At 31.5% G+C, this 15,978-nt stretch overlaps 1 protein-coding gene across 1 annotated transcript; it reads right to left on the bottom strand.

The window, feature by feature from the left end:
• Window positions 1–2,447: 2,447 nt before the first annotated feature.
• JhI-26 (Juvenile hormone-inducible protein 26) lies at window positions 2,448–10,445 on the bottom strand. The gene is made up of 7 exons (XM_070648569.1): window positions 9,673–10,445; window positions 7,521–7,642; window positions 7,041–7,162; window positions 4,060–4,406; window positions 3,744–3,961; window positions 3,418–3,571; window positions 2,448–2,682 (listed from the first exon to the last, which is right to left on the bottom strand). Exons 1-7 carry the CDS (start codon window positions 9,895–9,897, stop codon window positions 2,581–2,583), a joined length of 1,290 nt encoding a protein of 429 aa, XP_070504670.1. The 5' UTR covers window positions 9,898–10,445; the 3' UTR covers window positions 2,448–2,580.
• Window positions 10,446–15,978: the final 5,533 nt, after the last annotated feature.

Raw genomic sequence — 15,978 nt, 5'->3', positions numbered from 1 at the left:
TAGTGGCTGAATATTTCAGCAGAATAATGATCCTTTTACAAATCAAAGGTCGTCAAAGAATTTTTTAATACCAAGAAAATATGTGGAATAGAATGGAAATCATAAAGTTCAGACCTCAATCCGATAAAACTTAATTAGAAGCAAGTTTAGAGACAAATTTCTGGTCATAAACCCTCAAATCAGGGTGTTTTAATGTAAGCAATTAAGCATACTAGTGTACAACGTCCGTATCTTCTTTAATTAAACTTGTGCATTCCATATCGAGACGACGCCAAGCAATGATTGATGCGAAAGGTTTTCCTACGAAGAATTTAATATAAAAACTAAATATAAACCCACTTTAAGCCGTATTAGTAGTTAATATTTAAATTTAGTTTCATTTTTAGGTTTTGTCCGGATACTTTTGTCCATTCATTTTTCAATTTTTTCAAAATAATTTTTTAATTGAACTGGTTTTGGATTTAAAGTGTTATTTTTTAAGTTTCTATCTTAATTACACGTATTTTAGTGAAAATTTGAGCAAAATTGGACAATCCATTCAAAAGTTATGGTCATTTTTGTGTTTGTCCGGATACTTTTGGCCGCTACTGTAAACCCCATGTCCTTTCCGAAAAATCAATTAATGTAGATGTAAGCAATAAACTATATCTTTTTGAATTTCTGACCTTTAAATTCATCAGAAATGCATCATGATTTATTCCGCAACAATTTTCAAACATGACAGAAGTGAATTCAAAATTCATTAAAACATTTTCCATAACTTATTCATCCCTATTCATTATATTTCATGACAAATGCTAGAATATCAAAGCATTAGCATTTAATATTATTACTATTATATGCAGTTGGATGATTGCGAGTAATTTGAAGAATTAAAAGCACTTTGGAGCGGATGTGACGGATGAAATATGATGACAACAAATTATGAAGACGAGAATATATTTTCATGCACAAAAAAACGGCATGCATCCACATACATCATCGTGGTTGCACTTAATTACTGCATATTACGCTACATTAAGCTCAAAATTATTTTTTCATTTTTCGCTCTCTCTCTTCGTGTCGTTAAACGTTTTAAAGTGACGAAGTGTTAATGGCATTAACGCCTTAAAGTTAGGCAACATGTTGAAAAGAATTATTAGTTGTAATTATCTCATTTTGTGACATTTTAGCTGGTTTTAATTGGAAACAGGATCATTAGAGCATGTAATGCATTTATATTGGAATTTCGTGTATCCCGAGTAGCACAGAGTGCTTGCCTGGGCGTCGTTGTTTCGTCTTATTAACAGTATGATGCGAGGGTTCCTTTAAGGCATCGTGACTGCTGATATCGATCCATTTTAACGGTATTGTGCCTCTCAAGTATATCTTCTAGATCTTCCTCTAACAGACAAGGAACATGCTCAAGAAAACTTGCTCTAATTGCACATACCTGAAAGCATTTTTCTCAAATTCATCAAAATTTAACATTAAAACCTACAAAAGATTTAGTCAAACAACTTAACTACAGTATATGTCATGCAAATTTAGTTACAGATTCATTCATACCTGAATTAACATGCAAAAACAATTCTATAGAAAATCATGTTTGTTTGTGCAAACGAATGAGTAACAAAAGCTTTACTGAAATGACAAGAGAAAATTAATTGAAGAAAATTTCTAAGAGATAATAAAGAAAAATCTCTGAGGAAATCAGTGTTTTCATATTATAGCTGTTTCTAATGAGAAAACTAAAGTAGCTAAATGATTGAATTGACAACTTTGTTGTGGAATTGAGGCGCATCTAGTTGCAGATTTTAATGGCATCAAAGTCGATTATTAGAATTAAATAATTTCAAATCTCGTACTCAAATTTCTGTCTTATTAGGCAGCCATATAAGTTACATATTAATTTCAATCTTCAAGGAAGGCACACGATGAGAAATTTGTCCTTAGACCTGGGTTAAGTTTCTACGTCGTGTGCTTTCCAGGAACACTAAAATGCCATATTGATCCGTTATGCTACTAGATTTGATGAAATTCGTCCTTAGACCAGAGTCAAATTTCTATGTCGTGTGCTTTCCAGGAACAATGCCATATAGACCCGTTATATTGCTTGGACTAGACTTTATTGCTTTGAAAATTACAAAAATCTACCAAAATTCTAAACAAACTCTAAATTTTGTTGAATATTGTCGACAGACAGACGTCCAAAACAACTTTAAAATAGAAATTTCAGAAATGATGTTTAAAAATCAAGTAGCAGATGTAATTGTTAATGTTAATGATCTGGTTTCATTTACTGAATACAAGAAAAGCAGAAAGGATAATTTTGTGACCAGTGAACAGATTAATACAGTAATACAGTTTCCAACTAGTCTGGTTATGTTGTTGTCTGTTTGTTGAATATAAAATAAAAAAAAAACTTTAATAAAAATCGTGCATGGAAATTAAAAATTAGCCGATAGTAAAATAAGTAAAACAAAAATAACAATGGACTTTATTCATTTGACAAAAAAAAAATATTTTTAGTTAATTAAGAAATTCAACAGCATGTTCATTCCATTTCGCTTCATCTTGGTACATTAATTATTATGCTCTTCACTCCAACTCTATACCCAGCTTTTGATGAAGCTTATACATGTCATAAATTAATCCTGCAAGCTCATAGTTGACAACTTCACCGCCAGCTTTCATTGCTTTCTGTATGTTGTGAATATAATTTTAAAATAAAGTAAAAAAAGAGAAGTAAAGTTTCATGAAATATGCGAACTTTGATAAAAACTTTTCGTATCGCTATCAGTTAATATATGAAATTAGATTATTGAAATACTTAGCGTGGAAAATTCATACTTAATTAGTTCAATAAATATCAAATTCAAGGATAAAAGTCAAAGTTTAAATTAATGTCTAGACGTATCAGATTTATAATTATGATTGAAATAATTAACTCGTGTAAATTAATTGATTTAAAAACTTTTGCAGTAATATGACCAAAAAATATCATACAGCCTCAAACCGACCACAAATGTTGGTTAAGAGGTTGACATCAGTGATGTATGTAAGATCAACCACAACATGAGTAAAGGAAATAATTGAAATGGATTTTTTTTTTCTTGTTTAAGCTTAGCTTTAAAACGGAATTTACTTAAAGTCCACAAATCTTGCTTTAAATGAGCATCTGGATGACAAAAGAACACTTGGAAGGAAACTGTGGATGAAGGCAGTAATGAACTTGGTATTGGAAATTGCCAGACGAAAGCCTGCTAAGGAGCTTGCTTTAAACGCCTTGGATTACAATTGATAAGTACGACCAGCGAAGTAAGTAAGTAAGTAAGCCAAACTTCAGCATACCGACTCTGGCTCGACATTACAAGCACTACTCAATTCTAACTCCTTCCTTAAATAGCCTAAAATACTAAAATATCAATAATTTACCTGAACAAAGAAGTCTGGACCCAATCGATTTCCTTCTGCAAAAACTTGCTCTATATCCATTTCCTCCGGATCATGCAACACTTGAAGAAATTGTGCAGCAATAATGAATCCATACATTGACATTCTGGCATATTCACGTAGGAAATTATCGTAGCTATTTATAAATAAACATAATGATTAATACATTGCAGACCCAGAACAGAATATGAGAATAAAAATAAAACAATTTATAGTGTTGCACCATAACAGATTCCAAAACAGTTTGGATCAAATTCACCCTTAGGAATTGCATGAGCCAACAAATTTATATTTATATCTATACATACCTATAAATATCATCAATCTCATGTCGGAATTTCTTCAAGGTAAACATTAATGTCTTGATAACTTCTTCATGATATGTTTTGAAGATGAAAGAGAAGTGGGTAGAACGTACATCTGTACCTGTTGAGTTGGCAAGAAAGACGGCGAGATCTATCATTGGTGATGCATAACGTAACGTTTGAAAATCAAACATCATCGCTTTGATTGGTGAATGTGGTGCCTGTATTGGGAAATTAGAGGTAAATTTTGGTTTGGGAAATTCAAGTTTGCTGCTAATTCTTTCAAATATCAGAGCATAATTGCAGGATAAACACTTACCTTCTCATCATATTGGAAAGCGATGTTGTTTCTCAAATAATCCCCGTGAATGATTGTTGCAAGTGGTTCAACAGGTATAACACATTTCTTGAAATAGCTCCAAGGATCTTCAGATAATTTTTCAATTTTTTGTAAAAATTCTTCTGGAACAATTCGACGCAGCTCATGATTCTCACGTATGGCTTGTGTTCCACGCTTTGGTGAGGCCTTTAACATAGCACCATAAATTTCATCGAAATCTTTCGCATAGCGTGACTCCCGAAATGATTTTGTGATAATATGAAATAGGCCACGATTTGATTCCTTTAACGCGTAACATTCACCATGAAATTTACCCAATTCACGAACTTTATTCATAGAAAGTAAATAAGAATAAAAAAATGAAAAATAAGATTAAATTCTTTGTATTCGGTCACTGTTACACTCGTCAATCAATGTTAGAGTTGAGATTTAGGGCACGCGTTGAAAGCTCAAAATAAGTATATACACTTAAATAAAGAACACGTGATAAGTTTGATTTATTTATTTTGCACATTATATATTGCGAGAGTGAAGCAATTGTTCGTAAATTGAAAAGTTTATAGCTCGCCAAATGTGAGTCTACATGCGATGATTGAATTATTTATGTTCCTTTTTTGAAATTTATTTGAAGGAAATATGTTTTAGCTTCTTGATATGCTATCTTACATGATGCATTAATGATGAGGTTTTGTACACTATAAATGAAGGTTTTTTCCTTATTTTCAATAGATGAAGGTCAAGTACTTTGTATGTTTTTATTTTTATATGCATTATGATAGTCATATGGACATATGATAGCTATATTAAGGCATTGTTCATTTATTTTAAATCACCTTTTTGTCTCGTTATTCTTAACTTGCTTTCTGGTCTTATTGACTGTTTATATTGTTCATAATGATTATCATCAATGCTGGAAGCCGACTTGAATTTTGCATGAAGTCGAGTTGACTTTTTCATACAAAATTCGAGTCGATTTAGAGCTCTGATTATCACATTACATGACAAGCGATCCCGGAAAGCACACGGCGTATAAATGACCGAAAATCAAGCTCCAGGTTGACTTGACACTGGTCTGAGGCCAGATTTCGTCAACTCTTGCCTGAACTAGCTTTACATTAGCCTGAGACTAGATTTTCTTCCATTTCCTCGTCATGTTCTTTCCGAGAATACAATGGATTATTGAAAAAGTCACAAAAACTCTCATGAACAGTTTTTACATCTTCACACAGACATGATTAAATCCATCACTATCTACATCCACCCAAAAAAACGAAATATATTTTTTTAGAACATTTCTTTACTCTACATGATATAATTACAGATGAGCACTATAATTGCGAACAAAAAAGTTATGCTTTTTTTCTATCATTTTCCTGCCTTTTTTTGCCATATCACATTCAGACGAAAGGATAAAGGAAAGAAAATGAAACATGACTGACATAATGCTAAAATTTTTAATCTACCATGCAAATGAAAGTTGCATAAGGTAGCAAAAAAATGGAAGAAAAAGTTTTCATTTCAAAAATTTTTTTGAGCATAAAAAAAAGTTTTCACAGAAAAGGGAAACTATTCATTTGGATATGACATTCATTTTATGGCTGTCGGCTGATAAGTGGAAACTATCATTCTTTTGATGTTTTGTCATTTGTCAGTTTTGATAGTGATTTTATGAATAAGTATGTAAGTAGTTATTGTCAGGGTTATTGCTGTTGAAAGTTATTTTTAACGACTGTTAAAAATATGATTTGAAATTAAGAATTATTCAGTCAGTCTTGCTAAAATATGCAATTTCTTATTAATATAATCATGTTTTTTTGGTTTCTCTTTTGGTTGAACCCCAAAATGCTTCCATAAGTAATGTATATCCAAATATATCTATTTGTAAAACCGGATTTGAAATGATCTGTAAGATCAGTAAAGTAAGTATGGAGCAAGCTTCCATTTGGTACAGATCTTATACACAAATTAGCTTTAGTGGAGCCTTAAGAACTCCACGTATGAGCCTTAAGAACCCCACGTATGAGCCTTCTTCATATGAGTTGTGCTGGTCAAACCAAACGGAAAGTGCTTCCATGATGATGCCTTATTGTAGCCATTTGAATACAACACGGAGACGGCTTTCTTTTTGTATTAGTAAACGAGCTTTAACAGAGCCTAAAGTGCTCCATGTCAGAATTTTCTTCATTTGTGTAGCCCGGTCAATGCAGTATGAATCATAAAAAGTGCAAAAAACATTCTTCATTATAATATAAAAGAATTTACATACATGAAAATTAACAAAAATTCTTTATAGTCTGGACTATTTGTTTAACTAAATTCCAATGAGAATTCCTTTCTGAATATGAAAATAACAATTTTAAAGTTATATGCTCAAGAATTCATGAAAATACTTTTCAAATTCATTTAACCTTAATTCCAATTCATGCGCCTTAATCACAAAACTAATTCATCATGAAAAGTCTGCAGGCATAAAAAAAATTTTAACTTAATTTTAATGAGATGGCAGAAAAGAAATTGCACATGCAAGCAGGAAAGAAGGAGGGAATCAAAATTGCATTTAGAGCTCAACTCTCACTGGATGGGAATATAGTAATGTACATATTGCACAGGTTTTTCTTCTTCTCTTTTCTTCCTACTTAATTCATGACGGGATATTTTATTTTTCATATTTCACTTCTAGCGCAATTCTGAAACATTTTCTGAATTTCTGTTGTTGAAATGGATATGAAAGAATTTTGTTCTCTCCGTGCGCTTATATATTTTTCATTATTTCACTTATCAACAGGTGTTTTCAATGGATTAAAAGAGCATATTCATGATGAAATATAATCCAACGCAAATTTTTATGTATCCATTAGCACACATAAAAGTATACTCATGTATGTAGGTTCTTGCATTTTTTTTTTCACTCTCATTGTTTATTCACACATCATAGACGATTAATTTTCACAACAACATACCAGCAACAAGAATATGATTTAAATCCAAATTAACACGAGATTTTGATAATTTCCATCCATCATAGTTAAAGTTGCCCAATACCATAACAGCTCTATTCTGCTCACGGAGCGAATAGTAATACCTGGAATATGGATAAGGATCAATTAGTAAATTATGTTAAATTAAGGATATAAAGTTGAAGATTTTAACTGATTCTATATTCTATCAGTTGATAAAAGTCATAGAGGTTTTAAAGCCCAATCAATTTTGATTAGGACTCGGCAAGGAACTGCATTTCCAGCATTTTTAATGCTCAGACTTGAGTTTTTCATCTGTAACTTAAAGTTCATTCAAAGTAGCAGATATGCAGTTTTTTAAAATACGTTAAAACTAATTAAAGTCAAGTTAATGTCTAGTTATAACGGTTTTTTGTCCACTTAAGAGGACTGCACTTTTGGACGAACCTTAAATTTGATATTATTTATGGAAGTTAAACTTACTTTGGAAAATCATCTTTACGACCAAGAGCTGGAATAATATCTCTGTATGCTGTCTCTTCACTATCAAACAGAACGTCATATTGTAAACTATTGTATAAATCCTGAGGAACAGTTGGAGTAATCTGAAATATTCAAAGAGATAATAAATTAATTAAAATTGTGGGTATAGCTTTGAGCTTGTAAATTTAACAGGAAAAAGTATTTTCTTCAATAGATATCAATAATCAAAAGAATTTTCATTTTATATCTATATTTCTTCTTAGAGACATATCCCGAGAGACACAAGGCATATAAATATCCAAGAATTCAGCTTTAGCTAGACTTGATACTAACGTGAGGCCAGAGTTTATCAGATCTAGCCTGAGGCTAGGGTCACGCCGATCAAAATTATTTTCGGCCATTTCTTCGTCATGTGCTTGACGGATATGCTTCTATGACTATTATTTGTTTTAACAAGAAGAGAATTCAATTTATAAAGCAAATTAAAGCAATACTTCTTTAAAACATTGAGATTTTCTTGTCAAATCCATTGAAATGTTAGCTCTTGTTTCTTTAAATATTTCATAGTAACAGCCCGAGTAATAAGATTGTAGAAGGCTTTTCGATCTTAAATTGACAACCTTATAGACGTTAAATAGAGGCAGTTTCTATTTAGTGTTAATAAAATAGCTTTATCAGAGCCTTAAAAGCTACATTCGAGTCGCTCGGCCAGAATTCTTTAAAAATTACCAGCCAAAAACATTAAAAATATGCTTTAATTCAAAAACATGTAAATTTAAGGATTTCAATCTCACCATGACCTACATCTGTCATAGAAATTGTAAAACTTTACAGCCCATTGTAGATAAAATAAACAAAACATTGCGTAAATGACTGAAATAACAATAAAATAGAAAAAAATAGAAGTGACAAATTTTCAAACTTTGTTGCTTAATGCAAAAAGAAGCAAAAAACGAATGAGAAAATTTTGAGCTTTTCTTTTTCTCAATTTTCGCATTCGTATTTTCAATGTCGTGTAAATAAAACAAACTCTCTACTTTTGTTCAAGCTCTTTTATCATTGAAATGAAATAAAATACATATTTACAGCAGGAATAAAATTTATATATAAGATATCTAAGATTTATTTTATTTTCAACAACTTTAAGGTGAAGTAATAAATTCCTTTCGAAATGAAAGTACATATTTCCTTTTCTTGATCTCAAACTCTTTTTTTTTATGAGGCTTTTTAACCGCCAAACTCCTCCCTCCCGTACAACATGATATCCTCTAAGGAATTTTTGATTTATTATTTTACTGCCATATAGTGAGCAAGCATACAATGTTTATGGGAATATGGATCGAAATACTTGGGAATGTTGGGCAAATTTTGTGAATGTTTTTTTATATGAGAATAAGCTTTTTTGGCGTTACTTATATTTGGGAAATTTGGACAAGTGCCAATAAAATTTAACAAGTATTTATTGGTTAAGTTGGAATATTTTCAGGTTTTCACAGTGGTCGAAGTGGACTTAGGGTTTTATATGGAGTTTAAGCGACTTGAGTTGACTTTCCTATACAAAAACTAAATCGACCTAGTAGAAAACAATCAAGATTGTAACTTAACAAAATGCTGGTACCACGATGAAGATACGGTAGTATTCTCAGAACCGAGTGGCAGCTGCTTGTCGAAAACAATCAAATTTACCATTTGGCTACCACTTAGTTCTAATTATACTGCCGCCTCGTCATTGTGTTGGCAACATTGCATGCTCATCTAGTATATTTAAAGTGAACAAGTCCTCTAGAGAATAATCTTCGTCCTTTAGGGTTTAGTTCTTTTAAATAAATTAAAGCTAAGCTATACAAACTTAAAATTCAAGCTAAAATACCCCAAACCATAAAACGTTCTATTTTCACCAATAACCACTGCTGCCTTTAAACTGAATTTCAACCCTCTATGCCCATATCTCAACATATCTATTTAATAATAAAAATAACAATAATAGAAGGTATGAAAGGTAGAAAAAAATATAAAGCGAGAGATGAAAAAATGTGAGATCGCAATCATCTGTGCTTATCATTTCTCATTTCGTGTTTTATCGTAGATACCTTTGCACACAACAACAAAAAAATATATCCAAACATACAGCACACAAAAAAATATTACTGACCTTCACAACTAAATGAAATTCATGTTTTACGTCACGCTCAGCATACCGGCTCAATTTGACATCGACAGCATAGGGTTTTGTTAATGCAAAAGCTTCATTCAATTCTTTCACATCAACAGAATCGATATTTATGAATTCTGTATCATCGGCACCATCAATATATATAATTTTTTGCCTCAACAATTCGGGCATCAATTTTACGGCAATATAGTTTTTGATCTCCATTAATTGGACAGCAACACAACCAAACAAAATAGGAAAAAAACAGTCCAAAATAACTTCACAGCCGCACGTAAATTAGCGTCAAATTTAAAATTGCTTCTGCGATGTCCAAGATAATGAATTTTTATCACTACGTGCTATTTTCACAGCTGTCCCATACACTTAATGTCACTATGATTCTAAATTTAGAGTGTCCTAAAACTATTTTATTCACTTAACGGAAGAATGAACAGAATTTAATTTCGGTTCTCTAATTTTTTGTTGTTGCTCTTTTTCTATAAACGAATCTGTCTATGTGTGTGATTTTCGATTACGCAATATACGCTCACATGAAATTGCAGCTGATAGCAAATTATTTTTCTTCTTTTTTTGGATTTTAATTTACTTTTTCTACCATAAACTCGCTGATAAATTAAATTTCTCGCTCTTTGCGCTTATCAATTTGCTTTACGCCAACGATACGTACAAATACTGATTGGATCTATTTATTTATCAATTTTTCAACTCTTTATTTTAACTCTTCACAACTTGGCGACTAAACAAAAACTAAAAATGAGAAGTAAACTATTGTTTACTCCGATATTTGATTCTGTATTTTTTAGCGGATTTTCCTTAAGATGCAATGCGTTCTAAAGGTTCACTTTGACTGACTGGTTAGACAAAAACTCCGCGGAGGATGCACTTAGAGACTTCGGAATTTTTGCACTCGATAGCTGCTAATTCGTAGATATACACAACAATTTCGGTCTTTTGTAATTCATTATCATTTCTTAGTTATACTAACTTTTCTGACTTTAACGAAAACATCATTGACATTGGATTAGTCGATAAGTTTGAATTTCAAAAAACCGTTAATGAAAATTGATTTTTTTTTTCATAAAAACTTTCTTTTTGTTAGGGGCCGTTCACTTATTACGTTCGCGTTTTAGGTGGGGAGGAGGGCCTACGATTTTGTAACAGCCTTAACCAAAAAAATGTTTTTCCATGGACAGTTTGTAACGAGAAGGGAGGAGGGGTGGGGTCTAGAAATTCATTTTTTTGCGTAACGCAATAAGTGAACGGCCCCTTAGGAGCATAATTTGTCTGAATATAAACTAAAGCTTACTTTTACGGTCATTAACTGTCTGGATGTTAACTGGATCTTATTTTTGTCGAACATAATGTATGCCTGAACTAAATATTGAATTAATGATTCAATGATCCATTCACAGAAAATGTCTAGCGACGGATAAAAGCCAAAGTTTGCTTCTTGCTGCAATGCAAGTGTCAGCGTAATGCTGATCTCCTAGGTGCTGATCATAGCGAAAATTATCGACAAGATATCCAAGGCATATTATCATTAAAAATGCGCTTAGTTCATCCATTCACAACTATAACAGCGGCTACTAGTTTATTCTGGTTTTCTTCTTGTCTCTCTTGTGCTTATAGATATTATAAAATCAGTTGATTGTACAGTGGTGTAGATGATGCTTACTTAAGTTGATAATTTGTAAATGTATGCGATGATAATGAATTTATAGCTGCACTTTATTTTCTTTAGTCAATAAAATGACAAACACATTTGAATTACTGCACGTCAGAGTCAGAAGTGCAAAAACTTTCGCGATTTATGTCATGGTATACCTAAAACTTGATTTATGCATCTTTTTTGGTGATTTTAGATTTGATGAAAGATTTATAGCCAGGATTAGTGGTTTAGAGTTGAATGACTGAAAGACAATAATACAGAGAGCATACATATGCAGGAATTGTACATATTATTGAGTAATTTTACATTTTTGTAATGACACAGTGAACTTTAAATCTTGCAGTTCATCTTCACAATGTAATTAATCAAAATATCAAGCATATTTAAAAATCAAAAACAAATCCACACCATTAAACTCTTAATTGTGTACACTAAACATTCATCATGCACACAGATAAAATAGAAACATTTTGAATGTTTACAATTCGATACACAACAGCGACAGAACATACAATCAATAAGTCATTACTAATTCTAACAAAAAATCTTTAAATGTATTTTACTACTTTTTGCTTGTCGCTTCTAGGTCTTAAACAAACATGTAGCATCAGAACATTTTGAAATTAAGAAGAACTATACCTAAAACAAGGCATTGGATAATGATGAAGAAAACAACACCAGAAGCCAACAAGCAGCTGTTCAAGGTCGTGAGACTGGTAAATAAGCATAAATTGTTGCCTCTTGCTATAGAAATTTCATGCTCTCTCTTAATGGATGTAAAAATTTTTTTTGTGCTATAAACTTTTCAACCACACGGAAACTCGTGAAAGCATTGCTGCATTTGATGGTTTTTGCACGATACTGAACATTTTAAATGTATTTTTTCAAATTTACTGTCTTGACAGTTCAGATCTACCTTCATTAAGCACCACCATCATGCTTCGAGGTATCATATGTACATATTTTATCAACAAATAGATAAAAAAAATAAGCATGAAGAGTATCATGCACAAGAAATAATTTTCATAATGTCAAGGTTGAAGTAAAATCTTAATACTATACATTTCTTGTGCAGAGTAAATTAAGTGACATAAAAGGTATTCAATATACGGTAATCCTATCAGTAATCATATTACATTCAGGATGCAAAATAGATGTATTTTCAATATCTTGAGATGAGGTTTCATATATCCCCATATATCTTATTATATATAAGAATGAAAAATGATAAAAACTTTACCTGAATTAATATTAGAGTTTTAAAATAGATTGAGGAAGTAGTAGGAAGTAGTGAGCGTGTTTTGGATATAGATGTGTTATTATTGGTGCTGGAAATACCAGAATGCGGGGAATCACATTTTTCGTCGTAACATGGGTCAAAGTTAGCAGAACTAGAAGTGAGGCCTTTCAGATAGAAATGCGAAAACCACAAATTTCAGAAATTGAACGATATTTCTAAAACTAGTAATTAAAAGTATGACATATTATATATTTTTGGAAAGGTCTTTCTTTTAGGTATCCAAAAAAATTAGTTATAGTTTATGAAATTATCCAGGGTTGGAACACAAGAGCTTTGAATCATGACAAAACCATACTTTTTAATCACCCTAGTTCGGCATGTTCCAATAACTCAAAAATTTTGCTGTTATGCTTTTATAATAGAACATCCAGCATACTAAATTGCAGTGAAGAGATATTTTGAATACAACTCTGTACAACTGAAAAATCGGTATTTCAACTCTGCCTATTTTTACATGACATTTTCACAAAAATCAGCATAATTAATCACAGGAAACGATTTTTTGAATGATCTAAACGGATTCTGGTAGACAATTAAAAGCATAATTTTATGAGCATAAAAGTTTTTTGATTACATACATTTTGAATTTATAAAATACGTTAAACACATTTTTTCAAGTAATTTTAAGTTTTCATTTATGTTTCACTTTTTATTATTATTTATTGATTAAAGCATATTTAATATGTTTATTTTATTACTATGATCTTAATTTTTATAAATTAGATAAGAATTTCAACTAAATCTAAATTACGATAATATTTGGGTAAAAATGGAAAAATGCATAGAAATTACATTTAACGTATTTTATAAATTCAAAATGTATGTAATCAAAAAACTTTTATGCTCATAAAATTATGCTTTAAATTGTCTACCAGAATCCGTTTAGATCATTCAAAAAATCGTTTCCTGTGATTAATTATGCTGATTTTTGTGAAAATGTCATGTAAAAATAGGCAGAGTTGAAATACCGATTTTTCAGTTGTACAGAGTTGTATTCAAAATATCTCTTCACTGCAATTTAGTATGTTGGATGTTCTATTATAAAAGCATAACAGCAAAATTTTTAAGTTATTGAAACATGCCGAACTAGGGTGATTAAAAAGTATGGTTTTGTCATGATTCAAAGCTCTTGTGTTCCAACCCTGGACAATTACATAAACTATAACTAATTTTTTTGGATACCTAAAAGAAAGACCTTTCCAAAAATATATAATATGTCATACTTTTAATTACTAGTTTTAGAAATATCGTTCAATTTCTGAAATTTGTGGTTTTCGCATTTCTATCTGAAAGGCCTCAAGTCGAACGGGATTTTGTATGGAATAGTCAACTCGACTCAATTTAAATTGTGAGTCAACTTCTGGCACTTGAAATCAGCTATTACAATGTCCTGAAGCCAAATTCGTGACATAGCAGTGCCCTACCAAACTCGCTGTGCTACTCGAGTAAGTTTGCAAGACGCTTTTTGATAAAGATCAAGGTTTTTGGCAATGCACTCCAGTTTGATCATTGATGCCATTTAACTGAAAACACAGATGACCTTCTTATTCTTAGCATTTGTGATTTACTGTTCAGATTTTAATTTGAATACAAAATCTTATAAATATTCAGATCTTTAAACTAATTAGCATTATCTTGTTCAGTGGTAGATAACCTTTTGCTTTTTGTGGTACATCTTGGTAGTAAACCTCGACTAAAATCGTAAACGGCGTACGCATCCCATTTCCAAGGATTTTTGGCGGTATACTATTGTCCCGCGATCCACAGGTTGTCCACAACTGATCTAGTTATTATTCATCCCCAACTCCTTTATTATTCTTGTTTTCATCTAAATCAACACAATATCACCAGCAACATGAAGACATTCTATGTCATTTACAGGAGCAATAGTCTAGAATAAGATGAAAAGCTATTTAATGTCATCGTAGCTTTACAATTTTCCATTTTCCACCTTTTCACTGTTTTCTCGTTCAACAAACGAAGTATTAAGTACATCAAAACACACCCCAAAGCATCGCATAGCATATTTATAAAGAGCATAGTAGAAATTCAAATGCGCGTACATTGGAAAATTGAGTTGCTTATGCGAGGAAGTTTCATTATACAGAACATAGATCTGAAAATATTTGCATGTGAGTCGAGTACTAGTTGTTGTTTAAATAATGCAAGTCAAAGGATGAGAACGGAAGGAATGTCAATGATAGTTCAACAACATGACTCTTTTATGCTCATGTAAATCCTTATAATCTCTTTGAGTTTTGTAATCTCATTTTTATTGTGTAAATTTTTTTTACCAAACAATCATCAACAACAGCAATGACAACGGTACCAAAAAGTGTCGTACACGTAAAGGTGTTAAGCAGACGAAAGAAGGTTGGTGTACGAGATGAGATTATCGTTGTAACTGATAAGAATAATTTTTGTATTAACATGTTGACTTCATGTTTTTATTTTAATTGCTTCTCGTTGCTTAATGATGTCAATTTTTGTGCCTTTATTTGAATGTTTGTGACTTTTTGCAATCGATTTACTTATAATGACGAAAATATTCATAGTTTGCTTGACTTTAGCTACTATTTTGATTGGGAAACGTTTGGAAATTAGGTAACGCATTTTTAAGGCTTTTTTTCTCTTATCGTAATGATTTGTAGCTTAATCATGATCCGAATTGTGTCCTTCCCCTCCCTCCCTTGATCAATTCACATAGAATGACGTTGATAGATATAGTTTGACCTGATTTCAGCTTCTATTTTGATGAGAAATTATTCAAAAATTATGTAATGCATTTTTAAGGTCACTTCCTCAAATCGTGACGCTTTGTAGGTGAATCATGAACCAAATAGAGACCTTTCCCTTTCTTCCTTGATCGATTTACATAGAATGACGTTAATAGACATAGTTTGTCTCGATTTCGGCTACTATTTTGATCGGGAAATGTTCAGAAATTACGTAACGCATTTTTAAGGCCACTTCCTGTCATTGTAATGCATTGTAGTTAAATCACGAACCGAATTGTGAACTTCCCTTCCTTCCCCTAATCAGTGTACAAAGAATGACGTTAATATACATAGTTTGCTTGATTTTAGCTCCTATTTGGATAGGAAATGTTCAGAAATTACGTAATGCATTTTTAAGGTTCCTTCCTTAAATCGCAACGCTTTGTAGCTGAGTCATAAACCAAATTGTGATCCCCTAAGTGTTCCCCTAAGCGTTACGCAATTTCCAAACGATCCCTGATAACAGAATGTGTATTGCATGATACTAAAATATCAAAGTAATGTCAAACTAGTTCAATATTGTTCTATAAATATTTAAA

This window comes from Chironomus tepperi, unplaced genomic scaffold (assembly GCF_022539635.2).
Source record: "Chironomus tepperi strain 1889 unplaced genomic scaffold, CSIRO-AGI_Ctep_v1 contig_406, whole genome shotgun sequence".
Lineage (NCBI taxonomy): Eukaryota > Metazoa > Arthropoda > Insecta > Diptera > Chironomidae > Chironomus > Chironomus tepperi.
The sequence above is the reverse complement of the archived record's forward strand: the minus strand, read 5'-3'. Positions and strand labels throughout refer to the sequence as shown.